The sequence below is a fragment of the Synchiropus splendidus genome, chromosome 3, assembly GCF_027744825.2.
Source record: "Synchiropus splendidus isolate RoL2022-P1 chromosome 3, RoL_Sspl_1.0, whole genome shotgun sequence".
Classification (NCBI taxonomy): domain Eukaryota; kingdom Metazoa; phylum Chordata; class Actinopteri; order Syngnathiformes; family Callionymidae; genus Synchiropus; species Synchiropus splendidus.
This window is the reverse complement of record NC_071336.1, coordinates 6,253,139-6,268,380: the sequence shown is the minus strand read 5'-3', so window position 1 is coordinate 6,268,380 and position 15,242 is coordinate 6,253,139. Positions and strand designations below refer to the sequence as shown.

Sequence of the window (15,242 nt, the reverse complement as noted above, 5' to 3'; positions counted from 1 at the left end):
GAATTTGACTTTTTCCTCCCTCGCAGTCGAGGACAACCCCCATCCCTCTTCCCAACAAAGGTCACAGCAGGCAACCGCTGGGTAGGCTGCACCCACTCTGACCCCTGACCTCTATTTGAGTCTCAGCCGCCGAGCTGCACTAAGCAAACAACTTTATAGCAGCAGTCTCCTGCATTGAGTTGCACGCAAATAACAAGTGGCTAAAGGTACACAAGCTCCAGTCCGGGTCTGAATGCATCTGAGGCACTTAAGCATCTGTCTCTTTTGTTTTAAGCTGGGTGAGTCCAAGAGAATAGTCAGATAGAAAGCCTTTGGTCTCTTTTGTTGTCCATTCTGTATATTCATTTTAAGAAAGCATTAGCAGTGGTGGCTTCAGCAACCTATGAGAAAAGTGTTTCATACTAGCAGTTGACATTTTGAGTTGAATTGATTGAAATCCAGGGATTTTTGTTTTTTTTAAAGCAGTTCAGCGTTCACATTTAGCTACAAATCAACTACTCCCTCTTGTGGTCACGGTTGAGAATTGAATGATGCGCGCAATAACAGGAGCTGGTTGATTTCAGTGAGGACTGGCGGTGCTGGACTGTACAGCAAACAGTAGCTCAGCCGCCTCAGATCTTCAGTGTTATCGGATGGAAGGTTAACTATGGAAGAAAACAAACACGATCAACACATAATAAGATGTTCAAAATGAAAAGGATAAGGATGATCAAAACCATATCAGTGTGCTATGAATGGAACTGCTCCAGACAGCAGTGAAAAATCAGCAGTTCCAGCAATGATGTGTTATCAAGTACAAACACAGCTGAGCCCAATCCCCCTCGGGTTTGACCCAGAGTTGACAGTCAAAGGTGAAAGTAGGAATTATAATGGCTGGAGAATAGTTGTGTGTTCCTCATCGCTTTTTTAATGACTACAGTATTAAAATGAGCTCTTGCTATTACTCTAATAAAGTCTCTTCTTTGCAGAGTGTTGATAAACGTCACCACTTTTCAATCTACAACGGATAAAATAACTATTACAAATGAAGGTTTGGAAAGTGTTTATGAACAACGTTTATGTCAAACAGCCAGAAACACACATTATTGTCCCAGCAATTGTTTACATTGTTGCAAGAGCAATGCAGCTGGAAGCTAGATCACAAAATGTCATTGTTCCATGAGGGTCTCTGTCTCTGGGGAAAACAGACGCTACGTGCGATTAACTCTCTTGTCTGGATTTTACCTCATTGATTCTCGGAAGAAATAGACAAACACTGTTATTTTGATCACAAATTTCATTGCTTTAGGTTTGGGATGGATCATATGGTGATTCCATGAGACTATATGTCTCATGGAATCAAATTCATTTATGGTGGTGGCCTCCACAAGTGTGTGTGGAAGGGCTATTTATTGCCATTCCAGACTGTAGAGTTGTAGTCAGACATGACAGTATAATGAGAACAGACAGAGAATACAACGACACATAATTGTGGTGAAAATGTTCACATTGCATGATACATACGGTGAAGATGATGAAGAAGAAAAGGCATCCTTAAAAAGCTCTATGTCACAACTGAAAGAACCCAAAAGTGGGAGTGAGTTTTGAAAGATTTACTGAGTGAGGGGCACAGTCGTCAGCCAGGGTCACACTGGAATCACATAATCTCTCCAGCTGGGCAGATCACGGCTTAGATGCTGACCTAATAATTTGAATTGTTTCATTTGAGTTAAGCTACGCATCGCCATCATCTGGTTACATAGACATTTTCATTCTGTGTTTATGATGAATTTCATTCATCTCTTTTCTTCACTCTTATTTCTTTTAGCACATCCGGAAATATTCATACAATTTCATTTGTATATTAGGAGGATGTATGCCTTGAATCAAAGCTCTTAACCGCTGCGGGGATGTATTTATTTAGATGCATTAACTTAAAAAAAGGCTTATATTTCCTGAAATGTTCACTTTTTATGTATTCATTCTTCTTTTTTAACTGGCATCTGTCTCACTTTTCTGTCTCCCACACAAGAAGGCCATTCGGGCAGGCAATTTATTTAGAAAAATTGTGGACGTTTTCCTGTGCATTCGGATAACTAAAGACAAATTGTAGCTGTATGAAAAACACTTGTGTAGACGAGTTAATCCAGTCGTCTCAGCGAAGGTTTGCCTCCTTATCCAGTCTGCCCTTCACTGCACATCATGGGACGCACACCAGACCAGAATCCCGTGTGACAATGCCCTGCTGTTACATTTAAGAAAACGCATTCGGCTCACGACACATCCTGACTGTCCCGTCAAAGGTCAACACTTCATTAAACTCAAAATCGTATCATTGTATTTAGCAAAATGCTTTTATTACTTAATTCCATTCAAATATCTGTGTATTAAATATTACAGAACAAACCTTTAGTCTGCGTTTGGTTTTGTAAATGTGGTCTGTCACAGATGGAATCATCCCAGATGATGACAGTGAATTCAAAGAGTCTTGGGTCAACAGGAGGTGAAGGTCTTCCAGAAGAAATTACGGCAGCCCGCTTTTCTCTCTCTAAGGGTGAATGGAAGCTGTCGCCGCATCACCTCCTCACTGCCTCGCAGATCTTCCTCCAGGTCGGGGAACATCTCCCCATCATGCACATTCATCAATTTGTAAATATATCTCAACAAGAGAGTCTGCTGGAAGGAAGAAAAGATGAGCATCACACCTTCCTTGTTTCTAAAACTCAGCGTGACTTACCTGGCCCCTTGTGGGATCTACTTCCAGCCCATCTCCCAATTTCTGTTGAGGATGAGCAGCAGTGACCTGCATCAGCAAAGCCAAGCAGAGCAGAACCATAACGAGAAGCTGCACCAGAGAACGGAGCATCTCCTCAAACGACCAGCTTCCTTCTCTCCTCACACTAGCTCAACTCTGGCTTTGTTCTTTATACTGCTGCAGCCCAAAAGCCTCCAATTCCAGAGCGTGTTCGATGAGTGGGACGTGTTGAGTTGATAAATGGGAATCTTCATCATCAAGTCCTCCTCATCCTCGAGAAAAGAAGGAGGTGATTGGTTGAAGAGGAAAGCTGTGAGGAGGAACGAGGAGGTGTCGGAGGACAAGAGAAGGTCGTTATTAGTCCTGATGGCCAAAAAACACAGGATGACTCGCAGTCTCCCAAATCATCTATTCTGTTGTTCTGGTGACTTATCAGTAAGAAACAGAAGGCAAGGGAGAGAAACACAACAATAAAAGGCACTTGTGTCGGTCACGATTAGACGGTGGTCACGCAGCAGGAGGTCTGCGTGTGGCAGAGTCTTCATGACACAAAGTGACTCAAATGTTAACCAGTCACAGCAACACTGCTGACGTCACAGGAACACAGGCATCGATAAACAAAAGCTTCGTGTCGTGACACAGGACAACAAGATCAAATAGATTGTGCTTCAATTTGTGGGTGAAAGGCCAAGGATAGTTGGCAAGAAAAGATTGTATGGGCTCGGTTTTCTTCTTGATCTGGAGCTACATGGGAGCAACGGCCTCCAAACAGATGCCATTTATTTGCCCTTCTTAAGCCTCTGAGTGTTTCATCAGGAACATCTGTTTCCCTGGTGCGTCAGTCCTGAGAGAGGTCTGAACAGGCTTGCCAACCGGAGGCAGTTACTTTAAGACAGTAAGGCAATAGAGCATTCTCACCTAGCTAGTAACCGCAGAGGTACTCCAACTCATTTTTGGTATTCAGACTACCATCTGGGGACTGAGACACTGAAGAAAGATGATCCCCTAATTCAAAGAAACAACGTGACTCAGTTCTTCCTTCCAATAGCCAGTGACCTTTTCCTGTGTCGTGCCTCCACATGGCGCTCACTGATGAGTCTGACTACTCAGTCCCGCAACAGTAATTTCCAGGAAAGTGCATGAACCCTGCCTGGTGACCTCCAGCTGTGCCGCCCCGGGCCAAGCCGACACTTCCCACACAGTAATTATCACACTAAAGTCTTCAGTGGAAGATCACCTGCCTCGTACACGGCAGTGTCCACATAATCCACTGAAACCTCGTCACTTTGTCCATTTGCTTATAATAATATTTTTCTTTTCCAATCCTCCTTCTTCACATCAAACCAATATTCAGTCAACATTATACTATATACTCGGACTATGTACAATTAAAGAAAACACTCTTACAATGTACTATGTATTTCGCTGTGTTTCTCTCAACTTCAAGGGAGAGAAACACCAGATCGCCGCCCATCAGGGATTTGCCTGTTGTCGGGTATCTACCTGCGAATTATGGGATGCACGGATGAGAAAATGTGCAATTGGCCACTGGAGGGCGGTATAGCGTGGCGGGGTAAACCGGGCTCTGTTACGCATCCTTGATATCGCATGTAAAACATGCATCACTTAAGTCACGCTTGACTAATTTTGGAGGGTGTTTTGACCCATTAAATGTACAATAGCAGACGAATGTGATAGCACCTGCGTGTCCCAAGATGACACGTCCATTATCCGTCCACTAAAACAAGAAAGATCAATGACTGAAACCAACATCACAGAACAGCTCATAGCTGATGGCAAGAGCTTCCTCCCTTCACGTGGGCCTGGCACCTTGTAATAGTTCGGGTCTTCCTCACATGGACCATCACACTTCTTTGTTCGTTAAACAAATCGGAAAAAAGACAAAATAAGCTCTTCTTTAGCTCTCCTTCTACGCACCACAGGTGTCAGTGCCAGGTACACCAGGGAACAGCGGCCCTTAGTGGTCAGGAGTAGTGGGTGCCAAACCCAACTGTTAAACCGCCACACACAGCAGTGAGAGGGTGGGAGTCCTGAGTGATCTTCCACTAGCAGATAGACGATACAATAACAGTGAAGTAGAGACCAGTGCTGGCTGTCGACCCAAAAATTAGGCGACAGAAGACAAATATTGATACATTTTCAGCTGCAGGTTCAAAGTTCACATGAGGGTCCTGCACTTTCCCCTTGTCTGATCTTCACATAACATGAAACGTACACAGACAGTACTGACCTCTGACAAGTAGCACATTTCCGCCCGTATTGCGATTTTCAACCAATGTTGCTGTCCCATATTTGAAGCACTTTATTTGCCTGTCGGTCTCCAATGTGATTGTCTATTGCTGAATGCATGCAGACCTCTAGCTACCCTAAAACATGCTACGAAAGATTTGAGCGTTCAATTAAAAATGAAAACTGATGAAAAAAAGCAAATGTTTGCAGAACACGGGTGAGTAGGAGTCATTGGGCTTCATGCGTCACCTCCGACAGTTATGTCCGGATGGACAACAAACGTGTGATAAAACATTGTTCCAACACAGGTTTGGATGAAACACACAAGTAACCACCACCACCACGCACACGCTGTGCAGTCAGATGTGTTTTCTGTCAGTTTAGGTTATTGCATCAGTGGATGAGTGACAGTCCATTGTGCCCCCCTAACCGGGACCTGAGTTATCCACAAGGATGTGGACCTCATTTCCAGTGTCTCTACTACAATGGTGGCCTCTCCTATGTGCTTGGATTGTCTGTCATCCCAAAATAACAGCATGTGATGAATCGTTCATGAGGTGAAAGTGTACATTATCATCTCTGAGATTTCATTCTCCTGCTTCAGTAAACCTCCCACCTGGTCTCCATCCCAGCCACAGGACAGATGTTTTATCACCATGCCCCTGCAGCATCACGTTCAAAACACTGGATGGCGTGCGGATCGTCAGCAGACTTTAGGATCTCAGTGTTGATCGTTTCTATATGTATAAATGTGCAGCAACCAAAAGAGGACAAATGTGCAAGTGCTCCAACTTCCTCCAGGCTGGAAATGTGTAGAGAGCAGCCTGCTGCACCCCAGACGCACCTGCAGGGACCTTTTTCTGGCTGGACTGGAAACTGGGCCAGGCTGCTGATTTGACACTCAATTCTGATGGTGACTGTGTATGTCTAGAATTGTGTGAGGATCGGTATTCAACCAGTTTGCATTTTACGCAAGACATTTCCTATATATAAAAAAAGCATCAAGATGACAGCTGTGAATGGTGCTTATCCATAAATGCACATTTCCAGTGAAAGCTGTTGGGTTCCACATTCCAAAATGCCCAGCCTTGCTGCGAGATGTTTTCAAATCTAGAAGAATGGTGGCCATTGTGGGCACAGCACTGTCCCATCTCAGCAGAACCACGTTATTAGACCGTGAGTGTGTTCCCATGGTGACGGACCGCACAGACTTGATGTGAATCTGTAGTCAAATATCTTGTCCTGCAAAGACCCAAGAATTTTTGGTTGCTGAAAATCATATAAAGTAGCTCATAGATGTCAGTACTGGCGGGGCAATCATGCCATTCCTAGCCTCCACAAATAAGCACCGATGTGGGGCTTCATGGATGACATTCCAGGTCCTGACCAGCCAGCAGCCCTCAATAATCCATCCATTTCCACGAGTCACATAAATTCCATTATGCATGACTCATCCCAAGAATCTAAGCAAGATTGGATCCACCACGTACCATTTATACAATTAACATGAGTCTTACAGTTCCCTAGAGGATTTCAGGTAGTTTTCCCTTGTGCAGTTCCAACCAAATCACTACTTTCTGGAACAGTTTGGACAACCCTTACCGAGATGGAAAAAGTCAAACTGAACCGTGGTATGTTTTCCTCTCATCCCAACCCCCCCATGCAAGTCAGCTTGATATTTGAAGTCATACTATTTGAGCCAATGGAAAATAGATCATCGAAGCTGGAAGCTTCGACCAAAGAAGTCTAAAAGATGACTAAGCAGTTTTGTTAGTGGACAGCCTGCCGGCTCAAGCTTTGGCCCAGACATTGTTCCATAGTGTCCCTGAGCGGAACACCTAACCGACTCTCACAGCCTGTTACCGTCAGCATACGATTGTAGTTTCCCTCAAGTGTGCTCAGTCCATTCATTGCAAGACAAAGGTTTCAGATGCAAAGTCAACTTTATTATAAGGAAACGAATCATTTACACACCCTTTACATATTTTACTTTCTGTACTGGGTTCTTAGCTGCTGGGAAGAAATGGTTCTCATTAGAAATGTTTTAACCTTTGTGCTGCAGTTACAGCCACTTACCCTTCTTGGAGATGCTCTGCAGATAGTTGGACATTTTGATGTACTGCGGTGCGTAGCTGTATTTCACAGGTCTTGTGATCAGAGGGGCGGCAGCTGTCGGCTTTGCAACCGAATGCTCTGAACCTGCAGATGAAGACACTCAGTTGTGCATTAGACAGCACCATTCTGACTGGACCAACCTGCAGCGGGATTGTCAGAATGCACAATGTGGCCAACACCAACAACGTCTGATTGGAATTTGTAGGTTGAAAACAAACGTTTCAGCCCTTCCAAAGGATAAGTGCACTGAAGAGTCATCCTGCAAGAGATTGTCAGTCAACAGCTGCCTACAGTGACTCAGTAGGTGCACACACCTGAGGGACGCTGCAGGCTTCATCAGACCAGACTCCTGACCATAGAAAACTTTGTTCTCATAAGTCACATATTCCTTGCGAAGCTGCATACAAAGTTAGCGGTTTGAGGTTGGGAAACACAAAAAAAAAAAAAAAAAAAAAAAAAAAAAAAAAAAAACACACACACTTAATGAGGCTACCTTAACAGTCGAGCCACAGCTGTTAAGTGGGAAAGAGAAGAGGGTCCTGGTGTTGTTGGCCTCCTTTGGTGTACAGAATCTGTCCACAAGGTGGTGTCCAGGTGGAGTGCCAACTCTTGGGATGTTGAAAGGCAAGTCTGCTGCCGCAGTCATCCAGCCATCTGTGGAACACACTGGAGAGCAGAGACGGACATCAGTGATGGTCAGGTGCTCAAAGCCAGCCATGAAATTAAACCTACTGATGAACTCTTTAGGAGTGAAGTGGCACGTTTTCACAGTGGAGCTCGCCACCTCAGCGGTTTCCACGTTTCGCACCAGGATCTCAAACGTGCCAAAGAAGCCGTCCAGAGTAACGTTCTAGAAGGAAGCAGTCTCAGAACAAAGCCTGATGCCAGCCAACAAGACTCCTCACCTTGTATTCGTAGCCTTGAGTGAAGAGCGGCACGCTGATCTGCAGACTGCTGCTGTCGTTGCTCATGGTGTACGAGTATTGGCTGGCCAGCTCTGATGTCAGGGCCTCGTCACCAACACTGACGTACCAGAGGAAGTCGAAGGGCCTGTGCTTCAGTTTGAAGCTGACGCCAGACTCTGAACAAGCACCAGTGAAGACTGGTGGAGCTGAGTGATGTACAGCAGTTAGCTCCTCTGCTCCTCTTGGCCAGAACAGTGCTTTGCTACTTACAAACATCTGTCAGTGCCAGGACTGATGTGAAGTGGTGAAAGGAGTCATTCTCTGGCAGCACAACCAGCGTGTAGTTGATGTCCAAGCTGTGGTGGATCGCTGAATCCTCTTTGGAGAACTAGGACAAACCAGTTAGTGACAAGACTGCTGGGGTCAGGACCAGATCCAGCAGTACCTGCTGATTGACCACGGGGTCATCAAAGGCCACTTGAAGGGTGTAGCCATGAGTGTTGTTGTGCTCCGTCATAGATACACTGAAGCTGCTGGTGTTTGCCAGAGGCAGTTTAAACTGGCGGCCATTGAGCTGCACAGACACCAGCTGCACGTCCTCAGGAAAGTCTCCGAGGTGGACTTTGAAGAGCTTCTCCTCCAAAACAGTATCTGAGGAAACCAATAAGTAGCTAGCAGTGCGAAATGAGTAGTAAAGTGTTTTTGAGCCATGTAGCAGTTAGGCATTAAATCACAGTCCTTGTGAGATAGACACCCTTGCACGCATTTACAGTACGCCGACTATCCAAATCAAACTGCTGACCAACTCACTATTCAAGAGACAGGGTCTTTAGCCTGCCACGTGCAACCATGTCTCTTCCAATTTCAAAGCCATGCTACCACTAGTACAGCAAATACAGTAATGCCATTGAAGATGGTCTTAAAATCCCCAGACTTACTGTTCCTTGTAAACACATGGTACGGCAGCAGAGCTGTGGTCAGGGTCCGGTGGACATGCAGTTCTGTGTCTGCATCCTCTGATGTTTGCTCCAGGTGGAGGTGAAAAGTGTAGTATTCATGCAGGCCCCCAGCCACGTAACTCTGCAGCAGAAACATTTTAGCCGTCAACGTTTGACTCTAGTAACTGAAAAGCCACACGTTGACCTTTCTGGATCCTCCTTCAGCATCATAGGCGATGCTGACTTGGACGGTGTTGTTAGCCTTTTCCACAAAATAGCCCATTTGCTCTGCATCCTGGAGCTTGAAGAGTTCACCCTTGATGCCGATCCTGATTTGAGTCCCGTGAAGGTCATTGAGCAGGGGATGTGGCACCTCTGGGGCCTCCCACACGATGTATCCAGTATCATCATATGAGCCTTCATCTGCGGAGAGTCACGGCAGTAAGTGCTACTAAAGACTCCCTGAAGAGATGAAACAGAATACCAACACATTGAGCAGGCAGCCACCAGGTCCACCATGAGGACGACCCAACTTTGTCTGGAGAGCAGAGTGGCATGGACAACCTCTACTGGCACACCATTCACCTGATGATTCAATGGAACGTGACAAACATGTTGACCTGAATGGTGGTCAGCGCTTCACATTACCGTAGTGCTGATCGAGTCAGGTTGACCATATGGAGTGCGAAATACCAGCCTTCCATCGGTTAGGTCAAATGCATATTGCCGGTCATGAGCTTGTGTGAGGTTCATGGGCTTCAGTTCCCGCTGGAACATCACCTGCCAGTCAGACGTGGCAGAGGCATAGGCCTAGAGAGAATAGTCCATTACAAATATGTTGGGACTGTGACTCTCATTAGGCAGACAAACCATCTTGACAGAGTCCAAATCCCCCATGAGGCTGCGTGTTGGACAGACCACATCACTCCTCACAGACACCTAGAATAATGCATATTACACCAGCGTTCTTGTCCAACATGGCAAACTCTTACCTCCATGTAGTTTTCCTCACAGACAACTTCTCTGGACGCCCAGGGGAGCGCTGGAGAGCAGGTTCTGTTGAAAGTGTGAGTCATCTCGATGCCTTCATGCATTACAATCACGTTGAAGTAGAAGGTGAACACCTCATCATCCTGATGGGGCCAAACATCAGTCATCACGTGTTTGTTGCACAGCTGTGCCACAGAGAACATACGCACTTTGTTGCGAGTGTGACAGCTGAAGTACGAGGCTCGGAGCTCCACGCGGTGCAGGGACAGCTCAGTGTTAATGGTGTAGCCACACTGTGCAGCATACTGCTCAGTGATGGGAAACACACCCGTCCCATCTGGCGGCAACAGCAACACTCAATATATGGGCTGTACTCGACACCAATGCTAACAGGAAGGGTGTGCTACTGTAGAGTCTCACCAAGAGCCTCGAAGCGAGGAGGACCTTCAGTTAGGGAGAGATCGACAGCTGCCATGAAGTACCGGTCATGACACTCCATATGAACCACTCCTACAAGACAATGTTGGGTTTCTGCATCTACAGCAACATTAATCCTATTGGACAGCAAAGGTTTGGACACCCCTGATCCGTTTGGAAAAAGTCAAACTCTTGAAACCTTGTAAATCACTGCAGCTATCAGGTCACATGAAAAACACACTGAGCTACTGAGAACAAAAAGAGGCTCATTTAGTTATCTGCTGCAAAACACGTCTGAAACTACTGGCACATTCATATTTTAATGATCAAATACATTACATTCTCACCATCTGACAGATCACTGGTTGCTACTGATAGCACAGACAGAAGCAGCAGCACACTGGAAAACGGACAATGGAAATGTTCAGTACTCTTCAGAGACACTTGGACTGCTGTTAGAAAGAACTCACCTGAGAGAGACACCCAAAGCCATGGCACACAAGAGTCAGCAGTGTCTAAAGCCAGCAGTGTTTGCTAGCAAACTACACATGCAAACCACTACACATTTGCTCTGGAGCAGGGGGCCTTTTCCAGTTTTTAAACAGCCACACAGCCTGTCCTGCACAGCTGACACTCATCAGCCATCAACAATCACCTCACCTGGTGGTGGTACTTGCCCCTCCACACGGTCAGTTTGTATAAATGCTGATACAATAAAGGAAGAGACCAGTGTGTTGCTGGCCTGCTCCTGAGAGGGTTGGCTTTGTTGATGTGCAGGTGTAGTTTGCTGGCACTGGAGCTGGCTTTAGACACTACTAGCACGTAAATATGGCGCTCCACGTTTGGTAAGCTACCTTGAATTCCTTTATATCATACCGTCTTTGACAATAACCACCTATGTTTGTTTTTTTTCTCTTCCCACCTCCAGCCTGGTGATGCTTCTGTCTGCTTGGTTAACAGCTGAGTGTGCTGACATCCTTAATGGTAAGCAAGTAAAACGCACGTCTCTTTCTAATGTGCTACATTCCACTCTGCTTTCCTAGAATGTTTAAAAAAACTTCTGAAAGACTTTATAGTTGTGCTGACATGTAGGACAGGTGCAAGTCATGTTCATCATTTACTAAGGGAAAAAGTACAGTTGATGCAAACTTAAGTTGGAAAAACTGAATAAAATAAAACTGTAAATATAAAAATTTTATTTAAACTCCAAAGATGCAAGTAAAATGTAAATGAAAGTATTGCCATAAAATGTTCTAATTTTTAAAATGTTTTTTTTTTTTTTCCTTTTCAAGAACTTCTGCATAGTTAACTGTCACAGATTTACAGCCTTCAATTCAGTGACACCACTGCCACCATGCCACGTGACTTATGTATTAAAAGTGAGCGGCCCCAAGATGTAAAACAAAACTCTTAGCGGCACCTAAAGGAGGTGCTCATGGCCCAACCATGGGTCCCAGCCCTATGGTTAAGAATCACTGAATTGTGTGTTGTGTTGGCTCATGGATCTAACCCAAGCTTTGTCCCAACAGGAGTTCAGATGGAGTGTCATGATCGCTACTTCATGATAGCTGTTGACCTCACGTTTTCTGGGAATGAGACTCGATTTGAAGCTGTTGGTTGGTTCATCTGCTCATAGTAAAGTTGTGCTTGTACTTATAGCTTGTTAATGGGTGTGATGGCTTTTCTCTGCAGACAGGACAGGTGTTCACCGTCTGGATGAGCAATATGCTGCAAAGTGCGGATATACTATCGGCCTCCTCGAAATGTTGGGCCGCGTGCAGCTCAGAGCCTCATACTTCAGTTGTCACACTGAAAACAAGGTGTGTTTCCTGCGGCCCTGAGAGTATTTTTTTCTAACTTGACTTCATATCCTTCCAGGATGATGTAGAGTTCAACTTTAGCTTCAACCTGATTGTACCACATGATGGCGAGGAGATGGCCTACTCTTTAAACAAGACCTGTTCTCCCTCTCTCCCCTGGTCCCCGAGAGAGGTTACCTGTGAGACTAACTTCATGGAGGTTGGTCAAAGCCATTGAAGCATTGTCTGGACCAATTCTGACATCTCTTTCCTGTGGAGGTGTCTGTGAGGAGTGAAATGACTTGTCCAACTGGGACTAGGACGGATGACTGGAATGACCTCAGACCTGTAGGTTGGGCATCTCTTCCTCATGTATCATTTCATTAATTTCTGACTGGCTTTTAGGCACATGGTTCTAAAACTTCAGACTGGCAGGTGATGTTCCGCATTGGGGATGAGCAGCAACCTTCCATGACGCTCTCTGAAGCTCGACGACGAGGCTACATATTTGACATGACTCATGGGCGGCTGGTGCTGCGCACACCATACGGACAACCTGACTCGTCCAATACGCTGGTAAACCTTGAGTGGTGGTGGTGGACTCTGCACCTGCAGATGTTCTCAAAGCCTGTCTGTCATCAGGTGAATGGTGTGCCCATAGAGGTGGTCCATGCCACTCTCTTCTCCAGACAAAGCTGGATCGTCCTCATGGTGGACCTGGAGGCTGCGTGTTCTCTCCGTCGGTGCTCGTCTCTCAGCACAGCACAGGTCCACTCTGCTGGACTTTAAACTGTTATTTCTTCTCCTGCAGACGAGGGGCTGTATGATGAGGAAGGCTATGTGGTGTTTGAGACTCCTGAGATGTTGTACCCTGGTCTTGAAAGTCCAAAGATCCATATTGGGCTGAAGGGTGCTCTGGACCACCAGTTGAAGAACTCAAGCTATATGATTCATAATGACTCGGTCCAAATTGCTATTCCTTACAATGCGGAAGGGGGACGACGGAAGGTCAGATGACACCATTGTGTATTATGGATCTCCTGCCAATTATTATATTTTCAAAATGCTCTCTGTGCAGAGTTTTGTGAGTGGAGGCCTTTTTGAGTTCTACGTCTTCCAGCTCTACATGGAGCAGCTCTGGGTGGATGATGACGACATAATCACGAGACTGCGTCTACACCGGACCCTGTCCACAGCTCTGCTACCCCTTCACGTGTCTGCTCAAAACTTGACTCTTCTGGAGGAGAAGCTCTTCAAAGTCCACCTCGGAGACCTTCCTGAGGACGTACAGCTGGTGTCTGTGCAGCTCAATGGCCGCCAGTTTAAACTGCCTCTGGCAAACACCAGCAGCTTCAGTGTATCTATGACGGAGCACAACGACACTCATGGCTACACCCTTCAAGTGGCCTTTGATGACCCCGTGGTCAATCAGCAGGTACTGCTGGATCTGGTCCTGACCCCAGCAGTCTTGTCACTAACTGGTTTGTCCTAGTTCTCCAAAGAGGATTCAGCGATCCACCACAGCCTGGACATCAACTACACGCTGGTTGTGCTGCCAGAGAATGACTCCTTTCACCACTTCACATCAGTCCTGGCACTGACAGATGTTTGTAAGTAGCAAAGCACTGTTCTGGCCAAGAGGAGCAGAGGAGCTAACTGCTGTGCATCACTCAGCTCCACCAGTCTTCACTGGTGCTTGTTCAGAGTCTGGCGTCAGCTTCAAACTGAAGCACAGGCCCTTCGACTTCCTCTGGTACGTCAGTGTTGGTGACGAGGCCCTGACATCAGAGCTGGCCAGCCAATACTCGTACACCATGAGCAACGACAGCAGCAGTCTGCAGATCAGCGTGCCGCTCTTCACTCAAGGCTACGAATACAAGGTGAGGAGTCTTGTTGGCTGGCATCAGGCTTTGTTCTGAGACTGCTTCCTTCTAGAACGTTACTCTGGACGGCTTCTTTGGCACGTTTGAGATCCTGGTGCGAAACGTGGAAACCGCTGAGGTGGCGAGCTCCACTGTGAAAACGTGCCACTTCACTCCTAAAGAGTTCATCAGTAGGTTTAATTTCATGGCTGGCTTTGAGCACCTGACCATCACTGATGTCCGTCTCTGCTCTCCAGTGTGTTCCACAGATGGCTGGATGACTGCGGCAGCAGACTTGCCTTTCAACATCCCAAGAGTTGGCACTCCACCTGGACTCCACCTTGTGGACAGATTCTGTACACCAAAAGAGACAAATGGCAGCAGAGCCTTATTTTCTTTCCCACTCAACAGCTGTGGTGCCATTGTGAAGGTAGCCCCACAGTTCACTTGTTTCCCCATTCAACCCCTCTTCATGCCACCTGGTGCAAGCTTGGCAAGAATGAGCATGCTGTACCTGTAACTCATCCACTCAATGTAATGAATTGCACCTACTACATTATGGGAGGGTCTGACTTTCGTAGGACGCCCTGCACAAGCGGTACTTCAATGTGTCAACTATATTCATGTCAAACTCTCCAGCTCAACGGGGGCATGGTGACTTACAAGAATGAGATCTTCCTTCATGATCCATCTGCAGAAAAGTGAGTTGTGGCACACATTTTCTTGGTGCTCACCATCTGACGTCTGAACACGATTGCAGACTGGCCACACTACAGTGTACGTATCCCCTGGAAGGTCTGCATCGCCTCTTCTCCGTGTACCGCTTTGACTCCGACAATGTTGGTGTTGGCACCATCACCCACTCTGCACCACCAACAGGTACGTATCCAGCCAAGTGAACCCATTTGATGTTAAGCTGTGGCTGCTGTTGCAGGCCTTCACATCCCTGAGGTGAAGCCCACTGCAGCCCCGAAGACCACAAGAGCTACCAAGAGACCCAACCGAGGTCGAGTCCAGCCTGCAGTCTACATCAAGGTCTCAAAGCTAAATCACCAAAGCAAAGTGACTAAGGGTGAGTTCTCAATTGCTGCACGTTAACCATCAGAATGTCTGCTGTAATTCTAATCCCTACAGGAGGAATTAAGGCCTCTCACCAAGATTTGTCTCTTAAAATGTTTTAAAAGTTGTAATAAAGTTTTTTTTTTGTTGTTTTTTTTTAAATGCTACTTTGG

The 15,242-nt window shown here is 46.1% G+C and overlaps 2 protein-coding genes across 2 annotated transcripts; one reads left to right on the top strand and one right to left on the bottom strand.

The window, feature by feature from the left end:
• Positions 1 to 7,046: 7,046 nt before the first annotated feature.
• Positions 7,047 to 10,407, bottom strand: LOC128755927 (uncharacterized). The gene is made up of 16 exons (XM_053860039.1): positions 10,353 to 10,407; positions 10,142 to 10,269; positions 9,935 to 10,075; positions 9,813 to 9,881; positions 9,591 to 9,752; positions 9,431 to 9,527; positions 9,148 to 9,365; positions 8,943 to 9,084; positions 8,450 to 8,655; positions 8,275 to 8,392; positions 8,005 to 8,210; positions 7,832 to 7,949; positions 7,593 to 7,765; positions 7,414 to 7,496; positions 7,240 to 7,358; positions 7,047 to 7,183 (listed from the first exon to the last, which is right to left on the bottom strand). Exons 1-16 carry the CDS (start codon positions 10,405 to 10,407, stop codon positions 7,047 to 7,049), a joined length of 2,172 nt encoding a protein of 723 aa, XP_053716014.1.
• A 1,388-nt stretch (positions 10,408 to 11,795) lies between these two features.
• Positions 11,796 to 15,108, top strand: LOC128755926 (uncharacterized). The gene is made up of 16 exons (XM_053860037.1): positions 11,796 to 11,799; positions 11,879 to 11,965; positions 12,042 to 12,169; positions 12,228 to 12,368; positions 12,428 to 12,496; positions 12,554 to 12,724; positions 12,791 to 12,887; positions 12,960 to 13,156; positions 13,227 to 13,583; positions 13,641 to 13,758; positions 13,823 to 14,028; positions 14,084 to 14,201; positions 14,268 to 14,440; positions 14,650 to 14,711; positions 14,771 to 14,889; positions 14,945 to 15,108. The coding sequence occupies exons 1-16, from the start codon at positions 11,796 to 11,798 to the stop codon at positions 15,106 to 15,108; spliced, it is 2,211 nt and encodes a 736-aa protein (XP_053716012.1).
• Positions 15,109 to 15,242: the final 134 nt, after the last annotated feature.